We start from the raw sequence: 16,788 nt of genomic DNA, 5'->3' as shown, positions 1-16,788 counted from the left end.
TCTCAGTTCTGTTCAGTAATCACAGTGCATGCACTTTTTGTCCCATACTGGGCTGTTGACAGATGACTCAAGGAAGGCTCTATCCTCATGGAGCTTATAAACCAGTGAGAACAGACACATACATAAATTTATAGTTGTAAAAGGCCATAAGTGCAACAAAAGTTAAAGGTAAGTTGCGGGCTCTAAGCTTAGTGTGAGGCAGTCAGAGGTGGCTCTTTGGAGAAGACTTGAACTTTAAAAGATGGGCTTGAACTTTTAAAAGGCTTGAACTTTAAAAGATGGGCAACTGCATAACCAAACTTGTAGCATAGCTTATGCAGGGAGGTGCAAGTATAATATTACTAGAGGGTAGATTTCAGTTGGACAGGCAGATAGTGGTTAAATCATACAAAATAATTTGGGAGTTTTGCCTGTAGGTAGGTGATGGGGAATCTGAAGGATTTCAAGTAGTAAATGTTTTCATTTTATTTTATTTATTTATTTGAGACAAAGTCTCACTCTATTGCCCAGGCTGGAGTGCAGTGGCTCAATCTTGGCTCACTGCAACCCCTGCCTCCCAGGTTCAAGCGATTCTCCTGCCTCAGCCTCCCGAGTAGCTGCGAGTAGAGGCATGCGCCACCATGCCTGGCTAGTTTTTGTATTTTCAGTAGAGATTGGGTTTCACTATGTTGGCCAGGGTGGTCTCGAACTCCTGACCTCAGGTGATCCACCCGCCTCAGCTTCCCAAAGTGCTGGGATTACAGGCATGAACCACTATGCCCGGCCTAAATGTTTTCATTTCAGATGGCTCTGACAGCCTAGGGGAAACTGAGGATAAGAGGGGGAGAATGGGGCAGAGAGTAGCTCAGAGTAACAGGTAGTATGGACAATTGTTAAATTATGGGGAAGAGGAAGGTTAGAGATAAGCAAAAGTACCCTTTTTTTTTTTTTTTTTTTTTTTTTTTTTTTGGAGACAAAAAACTGGTAGAAAGGCCACCGCAGCCAGCTAATGGTTTGTATTTTCAGTAGAGACGGGGTTTTGCCACGTTGGCCAGGCTGTTCTCGAACTTCTGACCTCGGGTGATCCGCACGCCTCGACCTCCCAAAGTGCTTGGATTACAGGTGTGAGCCACCTTGCCTGGCCAAAAGTACCATTTTAAATAAAAGGAGGAATTCTGCCAATACAAATCTGTGAGCTTGCCATGGGTCACTTGGTTACAAGTGACAAACCCATTAAACTGCCTATAGTGCTTATTTCCAGCATCGCTGGTTTCCAGCTGTACAAGCAAAGTCAAACATTTATTTGTTTCCTTTTATCTGTTTTCTTCTTTGTCTTGCTTCATTTCCAAAGTAGCTCTCCCTGCATTGTTGCAAAGATGGTTGCCAGCAACTCCAGCCTTTCTACCAGCTTAGCAACATAGCGGAAAAAGATCAATGTCTGGGAACAACAGACACTGGGGAATACAAGACCGGGAAGGAGGAAGGGGGTAAGGGTTGAAACTCCCTGTTGGGTACTATGCTCATTACCTGAAGGACGGATTCGTTCATACTCCCAACCTCAGCACCATGCAATATACCTCTGTAACAAGCCTGCATATATACCCCCTGATTCTAAATTAGAAGTTGCAAAAGCTATATACCTCTGTAATAAGCCTGCATATATACCCCGATTCTAAACTACAAGTTGCAAAAGCAATATACCTCCGTAACAAGCCTGCATATATATCCCGATTCTAAAACAGAAGTTGCAAAAGAAAAGGATCCATTTGTTTTTTTTTTCTTTGAGACAGAGATTCGCTCTGTCGCCCAGGCTAGAGTGCAATGGCGCCATCTCGGCTCACTGCAACCGCCGCCTCCCGGGTTCAAGCGATTCTCCTGCCTCGGCCTCCTGAGTAGCTGGGATTAGAGACATGCGCCACCACGCCCGGCTAATTTTGTATTTTTAGTAGAGACGGGGTTTCACCGTGTTGGTCAGGCTGGTCTCGAACTCCTGACCTCAGATGATCCACCTGCCTCGGCCTCCCAAGGTGCTGGGATTACAGGCATGAGTCACCATGCCCCGCCAGGATCCATTTCTTTAGTTCCAGAAAAGTCCCTCTACCAACTCTCATTGGTCTGGCTCAGATCATGGGACCAACCCTAAGCCAATCTCTGATTAGCCAGACTTGGGTCCTGTTTCCATTCCTAGAGCTGGGGATGGGTGTGCCTCATCTAAACCATGCTGTCTGAAGAGCAAGGGAATGGTTTACCACTACTACCCTGCTTGAGAAAAAACATTTTTTGACAGTTTAAATTGCATCATTGACCGCAATGAAGAAAACTTAGAAGTTAGCAAATCATCTCTAAACATTTTAAAGGAATGAAGCAGAAAATGTAAGACAGGCTAGTAATTGATCCAAAGGGGAAATTCTGAAGGCCAGAAGATAGGAGTCAGCTAATACTGTAATAAATAATTTAGATAATATCCATATAGAACAACTGTAGGTCCAATCCATCCAAGTGCAACGCTGAAGGGACGTATTGATTGCATAGGCCAGAAAGTTGGCAAAAAGCTGATAAATCCTGCAGGGTGCCACCTGACCACGTGCTGCAAACAAATAACAGCTATAGAGAGGAGAGGCTTGGTTCAATTTCGGCCTTGACTGGTCTGAAGACTCCAGAGGCGGGACGAATTTGCGGACAGTTCTACCCCATCCCACATGGCGTCAGCTTCCCTTCCATTCTCATGACTCCATGGTCCATGGCTCCAACCTGGGCCTCTGTTAGGCTGTGTCCTGTGGCATCTTAAACTCAGGCAAATTAAAAACTGTTCGTGGACTCTACTCAGCTCCCACCTAACCCTCCATCCAAGTCATTGTCCAAGCCAGAAACGGGAGTCATCTCAGATACCTTTCTCACCCTCACCCCACATGCAATCGCTGGATTCCATTCACCTCCCAAGTGTCTCAGTTCATTCTTCCATCCCTCCCGCCACTGGTTTAGTTAGGCACCTCCATTCTCACCTGGACCATCGCTGTAGCCTCGGAGCTTCTCACTGTGTCTCTGGTTGCAGCCCCTACACGCCCTCCTTCTCACAGGAGCAGAGCGATCTTTCTAAACTGCGAATCAAATCCTTCCACGAGTCCCAGCACCTGGAGCGAAGGCCAAGCTCCTCAGCTTAGAAGCTAGGCTGCCAGCATGTGGAGTGGGAATGGAAGAGTACATCGGGGCACGAGGGGTATTCGGATGAGGGAAGGCCGGTATCGGGCGCTGAGACCTTAGAGTGTTTCCGAGCTGAGGAGGAAGATATTCACGCGGGCAAGGGGACCCCATCCATGAAACAGGCCCTGGGGAGGCTGAAGGAGCGCGGCGCGAGCGAAGGCAGAGGGCGGGGCCCCGAGGCCGGCAGGCGCTGCAGTGTCGGGGGTGGCGAGTCAGCCAGGGCCAGGGGAGGCCTGGGCGGGGCCGGGAGGCCGGCAGCCTCCGGGGGCGGAGCCAGGCGACAGGAGGCCTCCGGGGCGGGGCCTTGAGGACTGGGGCGGGGCCGGGAGGCTGATGGCCTCCGGGCGGCAGGGGGCGGCCTCTCCCAAGGCGGCGGCTCTCGGTTCCCTGCTCCGCGTCTTTCGGGCATACAGTGACCTCGGGCGGCGGGTCGCGTCGGCCGGGCATGGCGGCATGGAGCCCGGCCGCGGCAGCGCCTCTGCTTCGCAGGATCCGCGGGGTGAGCGCGGGCAGCGTCAGGGCTGCTCTCCCCGGGACGGGAGCTGCGGAGGGACCGCGGGTCCGGCGGCTGTCGGGGCTTGAGGACCGGCTCCCGGAGGGCGCGCGCAGCACCTGCAATGGGGGGGCTCCTCTTCCTTTCTCTCATTCATTCATTCTTTCGTTCATTCATTCACTCAGCGATAATGGCATTCGAAATTTCAAGCTCCGGCGCGCTCTGGGGGAGCTCCCGAGCTGGGTGGAGGTTGAAGGTCAGGCGGACGAACACATGAACAGTCATAGTACAGCGGGCAAAGGATTGATTTACGGAGCAGAAGAGAGGAGTCATAGCCCCAGAGTCAAGGCGTGGGTGCGGGGGACTGCAGCGGGGCCAGGGCCTTGGGGAGGTCGACTGGGCCTCTGACCTTGATCCTCCTCCAAATCCCACACTACCGGAGCAGAACCCAAGCAGGGGGCACTTCCCACGCGCTCTCCTAATCTCTCTCCGTTTCTGATCCATCCTTTGCTTCAGCTCATACCCTTCTTTCTCTTTCCTTTCATTTTCCTTCTCCCCTGGTTCTGAACCTGCTTCTCCTGTGCATGAAAAGAAGTTCTTCCACTGCGGTGACTTTCAGCGTGGACAGTGATCATCTGGGGATGTCAGTTGATTGTTCCACTAAAGGCCGCTGCCCACAGATCCACTAAGATAAAAGGCTTCTCCCAAGGATTCTGCAACGCTCACCACTCTCACCCCTTAGTAGACGATTCTGCCTGCCATCTGGTTACTCTCCGCCTTTACCCCCAAGATTGTGCCCCCAGAAGCAGCTCCATCCCACCCTCACTCCCAGCAATCCTGCCCAGCCTCTGAACATCAAGTTTCTGTCCCTCCATACAGACCATCACACTCTGGGCCTTTCTCCCGTCCTGCATTTCTGTCCCTAATTGAATAGTTCTTCCCCTGCTCATTCATTCATCCAGCACCAAGTGCCTCTGAGGGCCTGCCCTGGGGTCAGCTCTGGGATGCTGCCGGACTCATTTCTGGCCTGTAAGACCAGTGGTGAGAGAGCCAGTGCACAGCACATTTTAAAGGAGTGGTGCTCTGAGATTCTGTGACACAGGACCCTGCTCTGAGCTATCAGGAAGGACTGAGGGGTAGAGGGGTGGGACCTTCAGCACCAGCACCCATGAACGGCCCTGGTGTCCTCCAACCTGTCATCTACGTCTAGTCAGGGACCAGTGCCCGGTGCTTCTGTCATTGTAATGCCTCTTACTTGGGCATCTCTCCTGACTCGCTCCTGAAGGCACTGTTTCCTGCAGGTTACTTTGGTACCATGAGACTGGGTTCCATCACCTGGAGTCCCATCTCCTGTCTGATACAGTCCACAATCTTTAGCCTGGCATTCAAGGCCTGCCACACTCCATTCCCAGTCTGCCTTTTCAGCATGCACTCAGCCCAGCCAAGTGACTGCCGACCTGCTTTTCTGCTCCTTCACTACTAAATGTTGAGATGTGTTCCATCAGAAACACGGGCTCCCCTGGCCAGGCGCGGTGGCTCACGCCTGTAATCCTAGCATTTTGGGAGGTTGAGGTGGGTAGATAACCTGAGGTCAGGGGTTCGAGACCAGCCAGGCCAACATGGTGAAACTTTGTCTCTATTAAAAATTCAAAAATTTGCCTAGCGTGATGGTGGGTGCCTGGAATCCCAGCTATTCAGGAGGCTGGGGCAGGAAAATCGCTTGAACCTGGGAGGTGGAGGTTGCAGTGAGCTGAGATTGTGCCACTGCACTCCAGCCTGGGTAACAGAGCAAAACTCTGTCTCCAAAAAAAACACAACCATAGGTTCCACTGGGGAAGGGGTGTTGTTGCCAGTGATAAACAACCTACAGATGTTCCTTCTTCAGGTTCTTTCATAGAATTCTGACTTTGCTCCCCAGTGAGAAGGAGTGCATGATGAAGAATAGCTGGCTAACTGAGCAGTGGGCTGTGAGGTCACATCCCACTGGGGAGGGCGAGACATGTTAATCAGGCCTAAAGAGGATGGGAGTGTGGAATTTGGCCCCACCATCCAGGGCAGTAGATGCTGAATGACCTAGTGGTATGGATCTGAGGCAGGTTGTCTAGCTTTTCTGGCTCTATCTTCTTAACGAATTCTACCCTGGGCACATTACTGTGTGCCTCAGTTTCCTTACCTATAAAACTATCGGCATAATAGTGTCACACGACATTATCATGAGGAATCAAACATCTCTTGAATTAGGTTTGGGGCCTCTTGTCTCTGGAGTCAAATTGAGTTATTAACAATCATCCTCTCCCCGCCAATAAAAGTTTATTCTGTGTTCCGGGGCACTTACATGGACTCCTGATACCACAGAGCCCCTCTGACATAACCCATGGCTATGCTGGCGAGGGCTCAGGGGTCTGCCTTGCAGGGGAATGGCAGACAGGCCTGCACAGTGGCCCAGCTCGGGGCAGCAGCATCTTCCTTTGCCCTGACCTTCCTCTCTGTTCTGTGGCAGCTTCCACTTCACCGTCGGATGTTTGCCACCCAGACTGAAGGGGAGCTCAGAGTGACCCAAATTCTCAAAGAAAAGTTTCCACGAGCTACAGCTATAAAAGTCACTGACATTTCAGGTAAGGTTTCTCTCATTCTTCCCACGCCACTTTGATCAGATTTTGCCCTTTGGAAGGACAGAGGGTCAGGGGCTTGGAGGAGGGGGCTTGCTGCTGGTGAGTGGCTTCTCAAGATGTGTTGCTGCTGGACAGATGGAGCTCGGCTGTCCCCACCTCATGGGATGGCAGTCAGGATTCAGAAACATCAGAGGGAAACTGAGGACAAGGCACAGTTGGGAGGACTCAAGGTTGCCAGCCTGGCTCGGCTCGGACAAGGTCCCACTCTGTCACCCCAGAGCTCAGGTCCATAGTCTGTCATTTGACTTTGAATAGGTTTTGCTTTCATTTTCCCCCATTCTTCTGACGCCCTACGATATCAGAGCTGGAGTGGACCCCAGAAAGGTTTTCTTCAGCTGCCTTACTTTCCCCAAGAAACGAGCCCAGAGAGGCCAAAGGAACTGCCCAGTTCTTCATAGGGAAGAGACAATGGAACTGGAACCAGAACCAGGACTCAGGGGAGACCCTGTCCTAAGGCCAGTTACCAGCCCCAGCCAAGCTCTGTCCTTCTCAGGCGGCCACTGGCACCTAGAAGTTCAGGCTGGCAGTGTGTTAGGAGCAGGCTGGAGAAGCAACTTCTGCACCCGCAGGTTGGGGAAGATAGGCCCTTTATCCACACATACACACGCACATACACACAGAACGACCCGTGGCATGGGCCGCTGGATAGGCATCAGCCTGAATCTCTCCACACCCAGAAGCAGCCTTTGCCACTCAGCATTGCCACAAGGGCTCACTGACTTTACTGAGAACATAACATTTCCAAGGATTGGGGAGAAAGTTTAGAAAGTAGATTCTATTCTGGAAACTACAGGGAATAAAATGATCTAAAGATCTGCTGGGGTTTGGGCGCAGTGGCTCACGCCTATAATCCCAGCACTTTGGGAGGCTGAGGCAGGTGGATCACGAGGTCAGAAGTTCAAGACCAGCCTGGCCAACATGGTGAAACCCCATCTCTACTAAAAATACAAAAATTAACCAGGCGTGGTGGTGCACACCTGTAGTCCCAGCTACTCAAGAAGCTGAGGCAGGAGACTTGCTTGAACCCAGGAGGCAGAGGTTGCAATGAGCCAAGATTGTGCCACTGCACTCAGCCTGGGTGACAGAGTGAGACTGTGTCTCCAGAAAAAAAAAAAAATCTGCTGGGGCTGGGCACAGTGGCTCATGTCTGTAATCCCAGCACTCTGGGAGGCTGAGGCAGGTGGATACCTGAGGTCAGGAGTTTGAGACCAGCTTGGCCAACATGGTGAAACCCCATCTCAACAGAAATACAAAAAAAAAAAAAAAAAAAAAATTAGCCAGGCATGGTGGTGGACGCCTGTAATCCCAGCTACTTGGGAGGCTGAGGCAGGAGAATCGCTTAAACCCAGGAGGCAGAGGTTGCAGTGAGCTGAAATTGCACCACTGCACTCCAGCCTGGGCGACAAGAGCAAAACTCCGTCTCAAAAAAAAAAAAAAAAAAAAAATCTGCTGGAATGGTACATCAGGTAAGGGCTTTGCAGGGGTCTGGGGACAATGCTGAGGCCTTGATGTTACCAGGTCCTGAACTTGCCCCAGGCCCAGGGCAGAGTTAAAGCTTGATCCAGCTCTGGCTCTGCGCAGTCCTGGACAGAGTGCAGAAGGGGAGTTGAGGCTGAGAACCTGGGTTTAACCAAAACTTGGACTCTCTAACATTATAAGAGAAACAACAGGCCAGGCGCGGTGGCTCACGCCTGTAATCCCAGTCCTTTGGGAGGCCGAGATAGGCAGATCACGAGGTCAGGAGATCGAGACCATCTTGGCTAACATGGTGAAACCCCGTCTCTACTAAAAATACAAAAAAAATTTAGCCGGGCATGGTGGCGGGCGCCTGTAATCCCAGCTACTCAGGAGGCTGAGGCAGGAGAATGGCATGAAGCCAGGAGGCAGAGCTTGCAGTGAGCCCAGATCGCGCCACTGCACTCCAGCCTCGGTGACAGAGCAAGACTCCATCTCAAAAAAAAAAGAAGCAGAACGAAGCCTGTGGAGTACATTGCACCTCTCGTACAATGGCCTGGCTGTGTTAATCATGCAGGGGACATTTTCTTGCCCATGTTATTTCATGCTAGAGCTATGTGTTTATCATCATTCATCAGCACCAGCTCTCCAACCAGGTGGAGGAAAGCTCAGGCAGGGGGTGGATGGTCCACCAAGCTCTGGCTCGACTGCTTCACCAAAAAGTTCCCCCCCAAAACCCAGGATGAAACCCTGGATGCTGTGCTGTGGATCCAGCAGTGCTAGAGATAGCCACGAGCAGCTCCATGCATAGCATATTTGCTGTGTCCCCGGCTCTCATACTCCCCTGGTTCTTTCTTTTCTTTGGATAGTATTACACAGTTTTCAAACCAAATTGTGGTGTATTTTTTTGCCCTTCAAAAAAAATGATCATCGGTCCTTTGGAAGGTGGAACACTGAAATTCCATCCTTCTCATCCTCTTCTGTGGTGTTTATTGGCCTCGTGAAAGGAAACATTCTCCACTCCCTAGATTATCCATGCTTTATGCCTTATCTTTCCTGCCCACAAGTGATAACCCTGGGTGGTGCAGCTGCCTCACAAAAGGAAGAGCACATTTTGGATTGTGGCAACCTGTCAGGAGGAGCATGTGGTCAGATTGGAAGCCATGATCTTTTCCTAATGGTCTTAGCAACTTTCCTTTGTGCTGAATGATAATATTCAGACCTCTGGATTGTACAGTACTTCGAGGACATATGGGACCATGGCTGCCATGACTTAATAATTGAAATGCTTTTGAATCGTGTTTATTTTAGGAGGTTGTGGGGCGATGTATGAAATTAAAATTGAATCAGAAGAATTTAAGGAGAAGAGAACTGTCCAGCAGCACCAGATGGTTAATCAGGTCAGTAGAGGCAACAGTGCCCCTTGCCACTGGCCTTCAGCCTCCAAAAGGGCCTGCCAAGCAGGGATGGTGGTTTTTGCTATCAGTTGCAGGAAAGAATAATGCAGTACCACAGTCACGAAACAGGACTCAAGACCTGAGAAAAATCGAATCTGGGAGTATCTGCATTGTGGCAAATAGGAATTTTATTCAAAATTGAAGCCAGGCCTCCCAATAGTGATTTCGTATGTCCTTGTATAATGCTACTAATGTTTACTGTTATTGTCACATATTGATGAGGATATCTAAACACAGACAGTGCTAAAAGATGCATGTTTTTGTAGATCTGAAGAGGGGTTTTTGGCCTCTCTTTGGGACCGCTTTACAGATGGGTCAGTTGGTGCATGGCGTGAGTGAGAATGGCTGCAGCTGCCCCAGGCCCAGTGACAGAACATTTGGGTTCTGGAACATCATGGTCAACCAGCCTAAGGCTCAGTTTAAATATTATCCATATTTATTTTAATTGGAACTTATAACAACTTTGACCCTTGTTCCTGTACCTATGACTTTGCCCCCTCACTGGGTGTGTTTGGCATCATTCTGGAAGGTCTTGCCATTGTGAACTAGTGTTATTTTTGTAAAGCACAGCACTGGTAATGAGCGTCTGTTCGGTGGCCTCTCATGCATCAAGTTCAGGTGTCCTAGACTGCTGTTCACGCGTTTCCCCCGCCCTTCTCTGTGTGCACCCTCCCAGCCGGCCTCTGCCTGCTGGTCTCTCTCTATCTGGGCATTTGCCCAGAATGGACCTCCTGTCTGGGTTGCCCTTCCTTCCGTCCTCCACTCAACTCAAATGCTGCCTCCCCTCCCTCCCCAGCAGGGAATGAATGCCCTTCCCCCGCCCTCCCTGGCTCCCTTTTTTGGCTGTTGCTGGTTTCCGTTTGTGTCCTGAAAACTGACATTCCTGCTGTCTGACCCTGCAACCTGTCAGCCCTCTGTGGACCAGTGCCCTTTGGGATCCATCTTTGTGTTTCTCATGGAACCTAGCCCTTTGCAGTGGATGTGACCCCTACAGCCCTAAGGCATGCTGGTGGTCTGCTGGGTGCTCCAATCACTGAGCCCTCCTGGAAACTCTTCCAGCCCCATGTGATCTCTGGGGTCAGAATCAAGGTAGAAGACGAGACAGGGAAGACCTGGCTGACCCAGATGATCCCCAACCCGTGGCACTGTGGGTTTTATTCTCAGATCTCTGTACAAGCCACCTGGTGAGACTGGACTCATGGGTGCTGGTAATTTGAGTGTGTCCCTTGGCCTGAAGCCACAGTTACAAGTGGCTAAGGAAGCAGATTCTGCAATTGGACTTCCCACTTTCAAATCTGGGCTTTGCTACTTTCTAGCCATGTGACCTTGAGCAAGTTTTTCAACCCTACCCTTTGCCTCAGTTTCCTAATTGAGAGTAACAGTGCTTGCTTCAAAGCGTTGCTGTGAGGATTCGTGATAAAGTACACATTGAGTACTGACAACAGTGCCCGACACAGAGTAAGCCTTTCATAAATGTGACCACCATCACCATCATTGTCATCTCCAACACTGGAAGGAAGCTGCAGCAGTCTGGGGTGGGGAAAGGCTGTGATTCCCACAGTTTGGGGGAGTGTCAGCTCACGGTCTTGGGATTAAAGTGTCTTCTGGTCCCCTACAGCAACATGTGCGTCTCCTCACACTTCCTGAGTAGACAGCCCAGCCACTGTCCTTCATTTCCCCTCGAAAGCAGGCTTAGTGCAGGGGGGGGCTGTGTCCCCCACACCTAACAAAGGACCTGGCACATGGAAGGAGCCCAATCAGTATCTCTTGAGAGTTTGCAGACAGTGAGGAGAGTTGGCTTGTGTTTTCTTATTGGCTTACCCATAGAAATTAAATTTTAGTATCTCAAAGGCGCTCCGTTTTGGAGAACTCACATCCTGACATTGGGGCACTTGTAAAAATATATACTTTTTTTTTTTTTTTTTTTTAATTCCCATGGAGTCTCACTTTGTCACCCAGGCTAGAGTGCAGTGGCGCTATCTTGGCTCACTGTAACCTCTGCCTCCTGGGTTCAAGCAATTCTCCTGCCTCAGCCTCCCAAGTAGCTGGGATTATAGGCGCCCACCACCACGCCCGGCTAATTTTAGTATTTTTAGTAAAGACAGGGTTTCACCATGTTGACCAGGCTGGTCTCGAACTCCTGACTTCAGGTGATCCACCTGCCTCGGCCTCCCAAAGTGCTGGGATTACAGGCATGAGCCACCATGCCTGGCCTTAAGAATATACATTTTTATATTTATGTAGAGATGAGGTTCCACTATGCTGCTCAGGCTGGTCTTCAACTCTTTGGCGATCTTCCTGCCTCGGCCTCCCTAAGTGTTGGGATTACAGGTGTGAGCCACTGTGCCTGGAGCAGCTGCATCCTGAGTTACTCTAGAGGCCTCTCCTCCACTCCCAGTCAGAACAGCCCTTCTGGCTCAGGACTTGGGGTGTCATGCAGCTCCACACTGGGTGTCTGCAGGCAGCTGACATGAGGGGGTCCCCTGAGCCTGGCCACAGTATATTCTTAGGGGGCTGACACTTGTGTTAAAATATATGGACTTGGTCATAGGCAATTTTAGATGATTTAAGTTTGGGGATATTGGCTTTGACAGTCGCATGAGAATGATGAAAATGAAAATCTTCAGGAGCAAGTCTGTTGGCTGGCAGGGTCTGAGCCGGGACCTGGAGCTGCCCTGCTCAGGACAGCTGTTGGGAATGGGATTCTGACAGGCACTGCCCTAAGAGAAGGCAGAGACCTGGAATCAAGGGGAAGGCAAGGTGGTAACTGGACTCCACTCCCAGGGCCAGCTGGTCTCTTCAGGAGTGAGGTAAGGGTGGGGTAGGTGCCCCATCCAGATGCTCTCATGCCCAGGCTGTTTGGGTGGGGGGCTGGTGTCCTGCTGGAGTGAAGCTTGCCTCATCTATTTTGCCTACTCACCCTGTGCGTAGTAATGTTCATCCTGGTGCTATAGAATCAGAATTTTCTGTCCAAAAGGCCTGAAAATGTCACCCAACCCATCCGATACTGGCATCCCTCCTGAGCTTCCCATCAGACGGTCCCTGTGGGATTCCCTGGAGGGGGCCCCCCCCTGCCGGCACCCTCAGGAGTGGACTCGTTCCTCTGGGACCCTGCTGCATGGGGCTTGGCCTCTCCCAGTTCCCAGTGCATCTCTTGGGAAATACTCACTGGGCATTTGCTGTGGGCCAGGCCCCAGGAGGCGTAGATACTGAGGGTTCTGTACCAGGAGCACCTCCCTACCTGTCCTCCTGCCATCCTGGGGGGGTGGCAGCAAGGGCAGAGTAGGAAGTCGTGGTGAGCACTGAGTTGCCTTTTGAGGTGGACAGAGGTGAGATCTGAGCCTCATATTGGCAAATATTGCATGAGGCATTGACCACAGGTGCCCAGCGTCGTGCCTGCCACGTGGAAGGCAGTTGCTAAACAGTTATTGCCGTCTCCCCGCCTCCGGCCTCTTTCCAGCTTTGGGGATTACCCTCCCCTAAGGTGCCTCCACCAATGTCTTTCCCCTGCTCAGAGCCTTTACTTGGCTCCCCTGCTTGCCCAGAATCCAGTCCAGTCTTCCTAGCCTGGGATTGACCATCCTTCATGTGATCTGCCTCAGTCTCCCTGACATGTGCCTACCTCAGTGAATCACGGGAGCTTCTCAGCCTCTCCTCACTTTCTGTCCTGGGCCAGATGCCCTGTCGCTCTTGCCTGCTCCATTTCTGGCTGTCCAGCTCCAGGGCTGCCTCCTGTGTGTGGCCCTCGTGCGTCCACCCTAGTCACCAGTGCAGTAGCTTACCTCGAACACCAGAAGCAGGGCTGTGCTGGCTGGAGTCTGCAGTCCACTGCTGCCCGCATTCAGTCCATTGGTGTTGGACTTGTGCTACTCTCTCTTACCTTCTTCATTACTTTCCCACGCCTTTTCCTCTGCGTCCCCAGCACCTGCTATAGTGCTGTGGGCATGGCAGGTGCTTAAGATTGTTTATCTAAGCTGCTTCTTATTACCTATGGGACTTCGGCCAAGTCACTTCCCCCAGCAGGGCCCGTTTCCTTAACTGTGGAGTGACCGAGGTGATCTCTAAGACCTTGTGTGGCTGTAAGGGACTGTAGTGTATATTGGGAAGCCCTCAGGGGCTGCACAGAATGCAGGGAGAAGGCATCAGGGAGGCGGAGTGTGCAGGGCCTGAGGGGGTGAAGCCCAGAAGGTTCCTCTGTCCAGGGTCAGTCATGTGAAGGTGTGACTGGGCCCTCACCCAGCCAAGTGGACGTAAGGAGGAGAGGCTGCTTGTGGCCCAGGCACAGACACAGTCTCTAGGGAGCATTCCACACCTGCAGAGAGCAAGTGGCCCAGGGACCTTCGCCCAGTGATAAGAGGCTTTTTCCAGGGACATTTCTGCCTGTTTGCAGAGTTGAGGGCCCTGCACTCGATTGTGGAGTTGGAGGGTGTGCCGTGTAGGCCAAGTGGGGCAGCTCATTGTCCCCCAACACAACAGGAGCTCCTGGATCAGGGCAAGTCAGGAACATGATGGAAACCAGGTGTGACCAGGACCTCAGGATACCTGGGTTCATATCCTGATTCCATTACTCACTTGTTTGCCGACTTTGGCGAGGAGTAGACTCTATTTTTTTTTTTTTTAATAAAATACGGGGATAGGACGAGATTGTATCTAAGGATCTACAAACCTGACCACATATATTAGGATTCTTTATATTGTAAGTGACAGAGACCAAGTTAAAATTAGCATAAGCAAACAAAGGGAATTATTTGGCCCATGTAACAAAATTATCTGGTTTCTGGTATATCTAGATTCCTGTCTCTCTCTCTCTCTCTCTCTCTCTCTCTCGGCCTCTCAGCTTTCAGCTTCTTTCCCTGTGTTGGTCTCCTTTTCTCATGCTAAAGATGGGCTTTCTCTCCTTGGTGGGAAACATGGTCCATGGCCACCTCCAATTGATATCATAGCATATTGGCCCAAGACACAAGGCTCCACTCTCAAAAATCCCAAGGGAGATTCTAAGTGGCCCAATTTGGGTCATGTGCCACCCCGGTCCAGTCATAGGCTGGGCCAGTGGCACATCATGACCTCAATATTAGACCAATTGGTAGTTCCACCCAAAGTGTACAATAAAGTAGAAAAGGGATTATTCCCCAAGAGAAGGAGCTCACTAAACAGACTGGAAAAGAAAAATGTCCACTCTACTATGATCATCAGATTTTGGCCTAGTATAAAAGGATCTTATTTTTCCTCTGTACTGATTATAAACTTGAGAGGTCCAAGCCCCTCTCTGATTCTGTAACCTCTCTCCCAGCACTACAGGGGCCACATATCTATTTGACTCTGGTGGTTCCTTCAGATGTGGGCTCTGACACCATTTGTAGCCTGAAACCAAGTCCCGTAATTCCTTTGAAACTTTATTTCCTGCTCTGACCATTGGGGAATTTGTGCTAATTGGTATGATTTTAAAGAACAGCTCATTTTAAAGAATGCTTGATGCTCGAAATAACAAAATACAGGAAGCAGCATGAAAGTTCACTCGGGGACAGGTTGAAAAGTTATAATACATTCATATAATGGAATACTATGCTGATGCAAAAAAGAATCAGGACACCCATACATGCCTAACATAGAAAGATCTCCAAGGTGGATGTTTAGGGGAGGAGCAAAGTGTAGAGCAGGGGTAGAGCAGGGGTGTCCAATCCTTTGGCTTCCTTGGGCCACACATAAAATATACTAACACTAATGATAGCTGATGAGCTTTAAAAAAAATTTTTTTTTAATCTCAAAATGTTTTATGAAATTTTACGAATTTGTATTAGGCCACATTCAAAGCTGTCATGGGCTGGGCCGTGGGTTGGACAAGCTTAGTGTAATGTGTTTGAAATGTTAACCATTTGCATTTTAAAAGATCATGGGGTAAAATATATTAGCTTGAATATGCCTGGTGAATATGCATTTTTAAATCCTTGTAAAGATACACAAGAAACCAGCCAGGCACGGTGGCTCACGCTTGTAATTCCAGCACTTTGGGAAGCCAAGACAGGCAGATTGCTCCAGTCCAGGAGTTCAAGACCAGCCTGGGCAATATAGTGAGACTCTGTCTCTACAAAAAATAAAAAATTAGCCAGGCGTGGTGGCCTGTGCCTGTAGTCCCAGCTACTAGGGAAGCTGAAGCAGGAGGATTGTTTGAGCCCAGGAGGTTGCAGTAAGCCGATATTGTACCACCGCACTCCAACTTGGGTGCTAGGGTGAGACCCTGACTCAAAAAAAAAAAAAAAAATACACAAGAAACTAACAACAGTTCTTTTGGGAATGGGGGGTGGAAACTGAGAAGATGGACAGGTGTAGGAGGGAGACTTCCCTGTATGCCTTTTTGTACTTTTGGATCTTTAAATCATGTTAGATATTATTGATTAAAAAAATTGTTTTTCAAAAAAAGGAAAAATTGCTTAAACAAAGCACAAAGTCTCCTTCAGATGTAGAGCTGTATAAAAATACTCTCAGAGAATTACTGTAACCAATGTCAAATACACAAAAACTGATGATGCTGTTTTCTTACTTAGGCACTAAAAGAAGAAATCAAAGAGATGCATGGATTGCGGATATTTACCTCTGTCCCCAAACGCTGACCACGCCCTGGCTGCATAGATGCTGCTGCTTAAGACCTCGGATGAACTTGACTAACATCATTCTTCCCTAAGCATTCACCAAAAAATGTATATATTTTGCTCATATACATTTCCATATTATAATTATAGAAGATGTATAATCTATTTAGATGTTAATTAAAGGAAACAAACAACTGAAGCTTTTGAAGGGTCATTAGTAATATTTCAGGTTCCTTTACTTTGGCCAAAGGGGTCTTGTCTTTAGACAGTTCTGTCCTGCTGCTACAGAGAGAGAATGCAGTGCCAGCTTTTTGTCTTGTGAAGAGGTTTTCCTGTTTCTTCCCCCCACGAAACTGCTGAGGCTTCTTCATCTTACTGAAACAAAGAAAAGATCCTTTCCTATTGCTGTTCTTTTCCTTTATCATTCTTTTCTTCCCCCTCTAAACTTCTTACGTGAATGATCTGGGACCCTCAATTTCTTATGCTGTGAAACGGACTCTGAGGATTTGGGGATGCCAGGATCCGGGTTCTTTTCCTGTGTTCGAAGATCCTCCACCCCTTGATTTTTGGTAGGAGGCAGAGCCCACCTCCCACGACAGAAGCTGAAAAGGCTTGCTTTCCCTGCCTCCCTCACAGCTGAGGCACAGGCAGACGTTCCAGACTCAGCCAATCAGATGGACCTACCCTGAACTTGGGAGCAAGTGACACTGAGGAGCAGGGACAGTGGGACATCCATTCCTGCTGCAGCCATGGCTACAACATCTGGTGTTCTGCATGGTGGTGGTGGCAGCTGATGGAGTGCTATAAGCTGCTATCTCTGGAGTCTGTGGTGGTGGTTGTGGTGTCTGTGGTTTGGGCTCCAGCCACGGAGCCTTCCTTGTCCCTGTTTTCAGCAGCTGGCCCGCCAGTGTTCCCAGACATCTTGTGACTGCCCCCACACCCTT

At 49.8% G+C, this 16,788-nt stretch overlaps 1 protein-coding gene across 2 annotated transcripts; it reads left to right on the top strand.

The window, feature by feature from the left end:
• Nucleotides 1-3,483: 3,483 nt before the first annotated feature.
• Nucleotides 3,484-16,043, top strand: BOLA3 (bolA family member 3). 2 transcript variants are annotated; one of them, XM_007970188.3, is made up of 4 exons: nt 3,528-3,679; nt 6,174-6,288; nt 9,112-9,200; nt 15,800-16,043. In XM_007970188.3, the coding sequence occupies exons 1-4, from the start codon at nt 3,626-3,628 to the stop codon at nt 15,863-15,865; spliced, it is 324 nt and encodes a 107-aa protein (XP_007968379.1). In that variant the 5' UTR covers nt 3,528-3,625; the 3' UTR covers nt 15,866-16,043. The 2 variants fall into 2 exon arrangements, with proteins under 2 accessions (XP_007968380.2, XP_007968379.1); XM_007970189.3 differs by lacking the exon at nt 9,112-9,200 and having other exon boundaries at nt 3,484-3,679.
• Nucleotides 16,044-16,788: the final 745 nt, after the last annotated feature.

Source organism: Chlorocebus sabaeus, chromosome 14 (assembly GCF_047675955.1).
Source record: "Chlorocebus sabaeus isolate Y175 chromosome 14, mChlSab1.0.hap1, whole genome shotgun sequence".
NCBI lineage: Eukaryota > Metazoa > Chordata > Mammalia > Primates > Cercopithecidae > Chlorocebus > Chlorocebus sabaeus.
The sequence above is the reverse complement of the archived record's forward strand: the minus strand, read 5'-3'. Positions and strand labels throughout refer to the sequence as shown.